Source organism: Helianthus annuus, chromosome 17 (genome assembly GCF_002127325.2).
Source record: "Helianthus annuus cultivar XRQ/B chromosome 17, HanXRQr2.0-SUNRISE, whole genome shotgun sequence".
Lineage (NCBI taxonomy): Eukaryota > Viridiplantae > Streptophyta > Magnoliopsida > Asterales > Asteraceae > Helianthus > Helianthus annuus.
In genome coordinates this window covers 79,524,691-79,535,152 of record NC_035449.2, presented here as the reverse complement: position 1 = coordinate 79,535,152, position 10,462 = coordinate 79,524,691, and the positions used below count along the sequence as shown (strand labels likewise).

The window sequence follows — 10,462 nt, the reverse complement described above, 5'->3', positions numbered from 1 at the left end:
TTCCAGTGATTTGCTTGAATTTCTCAGCTCTCCTCAACACGCTTGCCAAGCACCATTTTATGTCCATCAGCTCCATCTCTTCAGCATCAATCTGATCGTAATCCTCCTTGGTCAGCATTGGATTCCCGATCCGACCTGCAACAAAACTGCTGTAAGATTCCAAAACCATTCCCAACAAAGACATGTGATTCTTTGCAACTTCCTCTGAATAATCTTGATCATTCTCAAGATTCAATACAATGTTGCATTGAAGTTTTCTTCCATTCTTTGTTGCAGAAATGTTTGGATCGAATGATGGAAATGATGAGAAACTTGTTTTGCTGTTTGATCCTGTTGATGAACTTCCTGATGAGCCTTTAGCATTGAATGCAGTTTCCACTTTTGGTGACATATTGGTTGTTTTATAATTCAACCCTGCCTTGTAATACAAACTTATATCTTGTTCACCATCGAAGTCTTTCATCCTGGAGATCTTTCTCTGTTCCATTTCCTGAGCCTCAATCTTTTCAATAAATTTACTAAGTGTCAGATTGCTGAACCCTTTCTTGTTCCTTAGCATCATAAGATATGTTCCCTAAGTCTCGTGTGGCAATGCATCAGCAAGTTTTTCAATCAACTCTTCATTATCTTTTTCAATACTTAACCTTCTCATGTTGGCTAAAAGATTGCAGTATCTTTCAATAATCTGCTTGGTACTTTCATTTTTCAACCCTCGAAACAAATCAAATTCTTTCTTTAAAAGTGATTTTTTGTTCTTGATCATTTCCTGACTACCAACAAACTTTGATCTCAACGCTTTCCAAATCGAATAAGAACTTCCATTATGTTGCAATAAGACCATGATATCTTCTTTCACAGCTTGTTGTAGCAGATTCAACATCATTTTCTCATCTTTTTATTTCTTTCTGTTTTCAGCACTCAAATCTTTGATAGCAATCACTTCTTCATCGTCATTTGTTGGTCTCACGTACTTAGTCTCTACACATTCCCAAGCATCTAGATAGTTTGCTTGTACCCAGTTCTCGAAACGGCCTTCCCAACCCTTATATTCTTCGATGTTCATGAGTTTGGGTGGTTTTTGCATAGTACCCGTTTCGTTTTCCAACATCGTATTCTGTGCAAGAGTGATCGGGGTAACTGGAGTAGCGAATGCGTTGTAAAAATCCTCGTCCATTTTCAAAATTCTAAAAAACTGTCTTTCAAGCGAAATAACCAAAGTCCCTTTTCAAGCGAAACCCCTTTTTAAGTGATATCACTAATTCAAGCGAAATCAGTAAGCAATTTTTCAAGCGGGATATCAAGTTCGAGCGAAATCAGATTGAAGTTTCAAGCGGAATCCCAGTTCGAGCGGAAACAGAAATATTTTTGAGCGGAATTTCTATTTCAGGCGGAAACAACTGAGAATTTCAAGCGGAATTCTGATTTGGAGCGGAATCAGAACCAAATCTCAAGCGAAATCACTGTGACGTCATGTTTCTCTCGAACAATTTTAAGCGGAATTACCAAAATATCAACTTAAAGACCGAATTTTACTCTGAAACTTTTAAGGCTTTGTTAATTCATAATTTCGAGCACACTGTGAAATTTTGATCCAATTTTGACCGTGAAAAGATGTTCAGATTGAAAAAGAAAGTGTAGAAAACAGAAATCGCAGCTGAATTGGTATGAACTCTTCCTCCTGAGCTCTGATACCACTTGTAGGATCGTTTTCGGACCCGAACGAGTTGATCATAAGAGTTAAACTCAGTTTCAGAGGCGGAAACTAAGAAACTAAGCTCAATTCAGCTAGTATATCATTTAAACTGTCGAATTATATTGATTGAATAACGTTTACAGCCTGACGACACTTCGGCAGCACTTCGTTGCAAACCGGAAGGACTCGATACCGATTTCGCTTGAGAAGGGGTATATATAGACCCCCTGATTCCGCTTGGACACTTCCAAGCGGAATTACATTGTGACAATTCGAGCGAGATCAACAACATACAACTCGAGCGGAATCAGATGCAAGTGATTTCGCTTGAAACTGACTTTATGTCATTTCAAGCGGAATCTCTACTTAACTGATTTCTCGATTTTCGTACCCTGATCTAATACATTCTATACAAGACTCGATACAAGACGTAGACGACAGACAGATGCACCAACAAGTCGGCACCCAATTGATTTTGAAAATCTTTTAGTTTGGGAAATTCGGTACTGCTACCCGGTACCATTTTCTCATCCCTGATCACGGGTACCATACGAACAACGGTATCGTGCAACTTTTTTTCTTGATTTTCATCAACTTTTAATGATTTTCTTCTTTTTTTAGTTTCAGGGGTAGGGATGAGCTCGGTGCCAACCGATCTGAATCAGTACTGCACCGAAAACACCAGTTACGGTACCAGTATATGAAGGTAAAAATTGGTAGCGAACTAGTACTAGGAACGCCAAAAGTTGGTACTGAATTGGTACTTATGATCTTTCGGTTCGGGAAATTCAGTACCGGTACCCAGTACTATTTGCTCATCTCTGACCACGGGTTTATATACGAACAACATCATTACCATACAACTTTTTTGGTTGATTTTCTTTCGATTATCTTTTATTATTTTTGCTATATTTTCTTTTTATTCTTGTCAGCGGTTCCGTGCGCAACGCGCTCGTAGTGATTTCAAAACACATGTAAACACAAACTAAATAACAAAGAAGTTCACCGCAACGCGACGATTGTTAAAAACCTAGTTATATTTAAAACATTAGCGAAAATTAACCTATAATAACCACATAATCCGTATATTAGAGATTTAATCACGTAATAAAGCATAAACAGTCAAATCTTTATTATTTGAATGTGTAATCACGTAATGGTTTATGTTAAATGTGTAATAACGTAATGGGTATTCAAAATCACGTAGTCATGCGCTGTTTATTTCAAATCACATAATGGAATAATGGGCATTCAAAATCCTGTAATTTTTTTAAGAAAACTATAGGAATTGGCTGCTCAAATTAAAGAAAATGAAATGCTCGTTAATACGGTGTATTTTTTTTTAAAAAAATATTAATGTACCAAAAAGTTATATTCATTTGAAAGCAAAGTAAAAATTGATCATTTGAGAAATGACCAAAATACCTAATCCTGTCTTAAGTAATTGTTGTCTTTTACATAATCCTGTCTAATAATATTATTATTGCTAATCTTGTACTCAACACCCCTCACTTTTTATTCCCTTAATTCTCACATTTCCCCCTGTCATTCCCCTAATCGCGAGATCCAGCTGCAGATCCCGCAAATCAAGAACACGCCTTCGCCTCATATATCAATCAAATCGTGCAAACCAAACCCTAATTTCATTAAATCCTCTGTATGTAAGTTGATCTATCCGCATTTCAATCTCCTTTTATTGTAACATCTTCGATCACCATTCGTCTAAATCTACTATTAACATTCGTAATCTAAACCCTAGCTGTTATTTACCACTAAACTCTCGTGATCTGTCATCCGTTTTACAATTAGATGGAGAAATTGAAGATTTATGTAGCTTATTAATCTTAGGATTGATCAATTGTTGTTTATTTTGTTGCAGATTTCTAGTTTTGGAACAATTTGTTGGTTTAAAGCTATCTATGTTTGGAGGTCATGTGACTGTTCCTGTTAACAGTCCACATCTAAGGAAGTCTGGAAGTAGACAGTTGTTTTCGGAGCTCGGTGAGGGGAATTTTTTTTTTTTTTTTTTTTTTAATCTCAGCATGTCAATTTGATTCTCATATAGGATAGTGTTATATGATGTTATTGGTCAGTTTTCAAAGGTGGTTGTTGTTCTTTGTAATAGAGACAAGTGAAATGAAGGGTGCCGGCAGCACACAGTTGGCGGCTGCTGCGATGTTACCGTCTCCGGTTTTGCTGTGGAGGCTTAAGGTAGTTTGTTTGTGCATTTTGGTTTATATGTTTTGAGTTTGAACTTGAGGTGTGTTTAGATGTAAAAAATATGGTGCAACCGTGCAATAAATCACTTTCATGAGAAAGTTGGTTTGTTGCAGATGGTATGAAACTCGTTATTTGACCTTATGTAATCAGATAAACACAAGCAGAGGTAGGTTATCTGTACACTAGAAACTGATTGTTGTGACGTTAGGTTATCACTTATAGATACACATCCAAAGCCCTGAATTGTGAATAAATGGGTATGAGTGCTGATGCACTGTTTGAAAAATAAGTACTTGAGTACTTCCCTCTTATTGATATTGAGAAAAGTTTTTGAGATTCATTATCTAGCCGTTGTTTATATTTGAAGTTTAAGTTGAGGAATGGTCAGTTTTACCTTTTAAATTATAACTTTTGGGTTTGAAGCTATGTCAAAGCGATAGGCACACTCAAGGCGATTAAGCCTCACCCTGGGCCTTAGTGCAAGGCGCAAAAATAGCACTAGCCTGAGATGAAAAACACACATAGAGGAACTAAACTAAAATATATACAATGCATTGAAAACTAAAACCATTTCACAAATATATTAAAGAAAGTATTATAATTATCATCTAAAATCATCTAGTTAGGATCAAAAGTACTAAAGGTTCAAACACAAAGGCAAAAGATGAATAGCAAAAGTTCAAAAGAAAGGAATATACAGAGATCGTGGAGTTAATGAGGTAGTAGCGATTAATTATAGAGTAAAAGCAATCCATTGGTTACTGATAAGATAAATAAAGTTTAATAAAATCAAAAACAAAAATAAGACAACACCTTATCAGATAAAGCCCATCTACTTGAATCGCCTGTGCCCAAAACAAAGTGATTGCCTGTAAGGGCTTTTGTACAAACCATGATTCTGATTGCCTTAGCCACCATCAAGCGTTTTCTTGGGGCTGCGCTTTGAATTTGGGCCTAGGCGCTCTCCCGAGGGGCTTTTGACAACAGAGGTTTGAAGTTAACATGAGTACCTGATTCATAAGCCCTAGCATTGATTCTAGAAGTTTCTGATTATCCTGAGTGTGATGCTCAAGACCCTAAAGTTTCTTTGATGTAAAGCCCTAGAAACCTAGTTCCTTTTATTGTAAATTGGTAATTGTTTTTATCTCTCAATATCCTTTTTGTATAGGCTTCCTTAGATTTAGGGTTTAGTTGCATGCCTGATGCCTGTAATGATGTTGAATTTATGTGCTATTTCAGGTGATGCTGTTCTTTTTATGGGGATTCAGCTGTTGCAAGGTTCAACCTTTATTTCTTCTTTTTTAGATGTTTTGGCTACACACGTTTTTGCTGGTTTAACATCTCATTATTGGATTTGCATAAGTAATACATGTATATCATATATATCAGATTAGTTGGGATTCTGTCATGAGGATGAGTTTGGACCTGCGAGATCTTTTTCTTTATGAGGCTTTTCTGTACTACAATCCTCTTCTTCTTGTGGTGAGTGAAACCTTTTCACTCTGTATATATCATTATTTCTAACGTACCATAATTCTGTTAGTAACGTATCATTTGTTGCATATAATATATGCAGACAGCTGCAGTTTGGTTTTGGGGCGCAAATTTATGGGTGTTTTCTCAGTCTAACGTCAATTATTCCAAGATTTTTGACCTCGATCAGAATCATCTTACTCATAAAGAAATATGGAAGGTATATGTATAAACGGTACCTTTGTTATTCATTCACCCGCTAAAAGAGTGTTGTAATTAAGTATTTGACCTGTATTAATTTGATTTAAGGCTTCTCTCTATGATGCGATTTATACATATGTAGTGACCTTTTTCATAATTTTTTTGGTTGAATTTTATGTTGCAGGTCGCCACATGGATGACAATTATTGTTCCAACGAGCATGACCTCATATCTGTATCTATATTCTCATGGTGAAGTCTCATGGGCTGCATCTCAACCAGTGTAATAGATGCGTCCTTTCACATTTTTTATACACTGCTTTCACTTCAGCTAATATTTGTTCATGCTTATTTCGTGTTCATAGCATAAAAAACCATGTGAATAACTAACTATATTACAAGAGTAGATTGTCATACTATGGTTAATCTCTTGCAATAAAAGGCTTTGTTGAGTTGAGGCATTTTACCTGATGTATGTGCGTATCATAATTGTTATTAATAAATTTTTCTAATTGCTTTGGGAATGATATAGAAATATAGAATACCCTTTATAAGCCATGTGCATATTTTGGTATAAAATACTATAAAATGCAACATGTGAGAGATTGATCTAATAGACGGTGAATGCTAAACTCTACACTACTAGCAAACTGAGGAAGTGAACTTCTTAGGATGTGTAACTTGATATTTACATACATGTAATTTAGAAACATAGAAAGACAAACACATACTATTTTGTGAGCCCAAAACATTTTGTGTTGGCATTTAAAGTTTGACTATAGAGTATAGACCCGCAAAGAAATCTTACTTTACATTATGATTACGATAATTTTTACACATGATATGTTGCAGGTACTCTTATACACTGCCGTTGCAATCATCTTGATATTCCCCTTTGATATATTTTATTTGTCATCGCGTTTCTTCTTGTTAAGGACGCTTTGGAGAATAGTATTCCCTTTTCAGGCAAGCCTATCGATAAGATATTACTCTTTTGATTTAGATTCTTATGATTATGTTAATTAACCCACATCTGATATCTTTTTTTTTTTTTTTATTATTGTACGGTGAACACAGGCAATAGCATTTGCTGATTTTTTCGTGGCTGATATATTGACCTCAATGTCAAAGGTAATGTATCTGGATCTAAATCCAGTTGTATTTTTAGTATTAAGCATGTCCAATAGTATGTGCAAATTAAAATTTTGTATTACTCTCTCTTGTGATGTTTAATATTGTTTTGAAAATAGTCAAGTGACAAACGAAATGTGCTTATTGAGAAGATAATTGTGGTTGTTTAATGTCAAAGTAATCAGATTAATTAATTAAGTAAGGAGTAGCCAGAACACTGATTACTGCGATGAATGTGAAATTGATATCTCTAACTTCAATCAATAATTCAATTTATTATCTGGTTTTGGCTCTTCAAGTTTTAGGAACACAAACACCTCTTTAATTGATTATTTGATCTTGATATGTCAAGTTACAACTATAATTTTGAAAAAGATATATGAGCACAAAAATAACATATCTGGTTGATTTTTTTTTCTGTGCAGGTCTTTTCAGATTTGGAACGTTCTGTTTGTAGAATGGTTCATAGGCAGGTTAGTATTCACTTTTTTTTTTTTTCTATTTTAGTTCATAGGCAGAGATTACTGCTAGTAGTTGAATCTTGCCAAATACACGATATCATATGAAAAATCAAATATTAATAATCATTACACTTTATAAGCTCTGGTTCATCAGTGATTTGAACCGAATTGTTAATCAAGTGGTCCCAAGAAAACAGAGAGAAGCTTGAGAGAATTTGAGATTTAGGAGAGACTCTTAATTGCTGAGTGTTATGTGCCTTATGTCCAAGGCTTGATGCAAAACTACTATGGAGCCGGGGGTCTCACTGGAAGCAGCCTCTCTATTCCTACGGGATAGAGGTAAGGCTGTCTACATCTTACCCTACCTAAGCTTTGCTATTGGTGGGATTTACTGAGTTTGATGATGATGATGACTCATAAAACAAGCAAACTACATACGCGAATAATAAATAGAAACAAAGACTCAAACTACCCACTACTCCTTAACCCATGTTCTACTGCAGAAATTACCAACTATTTTGACTGGACTCATAATCTGTAAAACTTGTTCTCATTTCAACTTGGGCTGAAACCCTACACACTTAACTACAATAGTCAACTGCAACACGCCAACAAGTTTAGTGTTTTAGAACAGGATTACGAACTGGGCATGAAGTCTGTAGTTTAATCTTGTCTGCTAACATTGTGTAAATGAAAATTGATGCATTTATATATGACAAATGACTAAGAGTAAAGTACACGGATGGTCCCTATGGTTTACCACAATTTTGGATTTGGTCTCTAGCTTTCCAAAAGTACACAGATGGTTCCTGTGGTTTGCTCTTCGTAACACATTTGGTCCCTCACTTGGACATGCTAAATGCGTTACAAAGTGCAAACCACATGGACCATCCGTGTACTTTTGGAAAGCTAGGGACCAAATCCAAAACTTTGGTAAACCGCAGGGACCATCCTGTACTTTACTCATTAATTAAACTTGAAGCTAGTTATGATACAAAGTTCTGGTATATATGATTCTCATCACTTTGATAACTCCTTCTATGGTATTTATTGTTATTGTAAGGTTTTATTTTAGATAATAATTAGGAAGAGTTTTATTAGGAATGGATAAAACTTGGAGAACAAGTTACCAGTCCTGCATGTTTTAGGATCAGAATGTCTTCTATGTAAATAAGGCATCAAGGTTGTTATCTATAAAATCGATTGCGGTTCTATATCATTGGGCATGGGTATACCTCTCGAATCTATTTGTTTGTTCTATATTCGCTCGTTTGCATTCTATTATTTATATGGCTTTTGTTTTTATCACACTTATCGACTTGTGCAGGTGGCAACGATTGCTTGGTTTGAAGCTGATTCTGTTTGTGGCAGTCATTCTGTTGCTATTCCTATTGTTCTTGTATTGCCTTACATATTTCGGCTGTTTCAGTGTTTAAGGCAATACAAGGACACCAAGGAAAAAACTTCTCTACTAAATGGTAAACGAATATTCTGTAACTTATCCCTACTTTAGCTATTCGAATATCATAGAGTTTTTTACTGTAAGCAGCAGATTAATTTGTGTGATAAGTTCATTTACCCTCAAAACTTGGTATAATATATCATATTCACCCAACACAACACAACACAAATCATAATATTAAATAAACTCAGTTTCCTATTTATGACATTTATACCCTTACCATAAAACTTGTATTACAATATGAGAACTAGGAAAAAGAGAAGGGTATAGTGGTCATATTATAAATTGTATTTGGGCAAATATGAAATCTTAAGTATATTTTTAATGGATGTATTTGATATTGAAGTTTCTATAATGGCAAAAGGGTCATAAATGTCAAAGGCTCTTGTTGCATATTTGTAATTTTTAAAATTTGATTATATTTTAACAATGAAGAATTTAATCATTTTTCTTCTATGGTTTCAGCATTGAAGTATTCAACTGCTGTACCGGTGATTTTTCTTTCTGCGTTGAAGTATCATGTGTTCCCTGATAATTGGATTAACTTCTACCGGCCTCTCTGGTTACTCTCAAGTTTTTTGAATTCTTTGTACTCGTTTTACTGGGATATCACTCGAGATTGGGATTTAAGGTAAAGTAAATCTTTGTTTTTTCTAACTAAATAAACATCATGTACTTAAAAAAAAATTACAAAGCAAGTAGGCTATTTAGTTTTTGTTACTTGTACGTCAAGTTGAAACTTTAGAGCAAATTTTTATTTAGTTTCTATTTGATATGTTAGGCAGTACTTTTTAACAACCATTTCTTTTTTTCTTATTTACCAGCGGCTTTACTCGGATCTTCAAGTTCACCAAACCACATCTCGTCTCACAATTGATTTACGGACAAAATTGGGTTAGAATAATCTAATCTTACAACAAGTAAATTATTATTGTACCATTGTTTTGGTAATCATGACATGTCTATTTTTTTTTTTTTTTTTTTTTAATTTTTGGCAGGTATACCTTTGGGTGATAGGTAGCAATCTGATATTAAGGTGCACTTGGACATACAAGTTATCAGCCCATCTTCGCCATAATTACTTGACGGTTTTTGCAATTACGGCATTGGAGATTTTCCGCAGATTCCAATGGGCTTTTTTCCGGGTGGAAAACGAGTGGAACAAAATGAACTCTAAACAAAATGTTCAGATGCAAGACATATCAGGTGAAGAAGAAAAACTACTCAACTTGAACAATCACAATGTATAGACAGACATATATTTGACCCACCATATCATATTTGACCTACGGACGTTATTCGGTCGGATTGAGTTCTTGTTTCTTATTTTTTCAATATTTGGTAAAACTTGGTTTTTGTATCTTTGATTTTGGAGAAATCGTAACTAGGCTGGCTTAGTCAAGATATTGGGAATGGTTATCATGCTGCTAACAAAAGTTGATTCCTTAACAATGTTGTGATCTTGAATTTCTTTCATCTTGGTCATGTAATAAAATTATACATGCAACACTTAAAACATCTGACAAGAATAATTCTATCTCTAGGTCGTAGTATTATATTATAAACTTCAAAAATTTATTGCCCTAACTTCCTTTGTAACTGCCTCTTATTACATTAATGTGACTATTTGAAACATTATTTCAACATAGGGGAAGGTTTATTGGGGAGCACTAAAAAAGTGGGGAACAACGGGGAACCGACTCAAACGAACTCCGATTGGACTCATTCCAACGGCGTTAGATTCGGTTCGTCGAACCCTAACTAAGATCTCTTAACCTTAAACCCTAAATCCTTACTCCTAAACTCTAAACCCTAAAGCTAA

The 10,462-nt window shown here is 34.8% G+C and overlaps 1 protein-coding gene across 3 annotated transcripts; it reads left to right on the top strand.

The window, feature by feature from the left end:
* Positions 1–3,194: 3,194 nt before the first annotated feature.
* LOC110920869 (SPX and EXS domain-containing protein 1) lies at positions 3,195–10,044 on the top strand. Of its 3 annotated transcripts, none has more exons than XM_022165077.2 (14): positions 3,195–3,350; positions 3,573–3,694; positions 3,819–3,904; positions 5,153–5,191; positions 5,303–5,395; positions 5,490–5,606; positions 5,772–5,867; positions 6,439–6,552; positions 6,664–6,717; positions 7,143–7,190; positions 8,506–8,656; positions 9,106–9,271; positions 9,465–9,534; positions 9,639–10,044. In XM_022165077.2, exons 2-14 carry the CDS (start codon positions 3,613–3,615, stop codon positions 9,888–9,890), a joined length of 1,368 nt encoding a protein of 455 aa, XP_022020769.1. In that variant the 5' UTR covers positions 3,195–3,350; positions 3,573–3,612; the 3' UTR covers positions 9,891–10,044. The 3 variants fall into 3 exon arrangements, with proteins under 3 accessions (XP_022020769.1, XP_022020768.1, XP_022020770.1); XM_022165076.2 differs by having other exon boundaries at positions 3,195–3,354; XM_022165078.2 differs by lacking the exon at positions 3,195–3,350 and having other exon boundaries at positions 3,787–3,904.
* Positions 10,045–10,462: the final 418 nt, after the last annotated feature.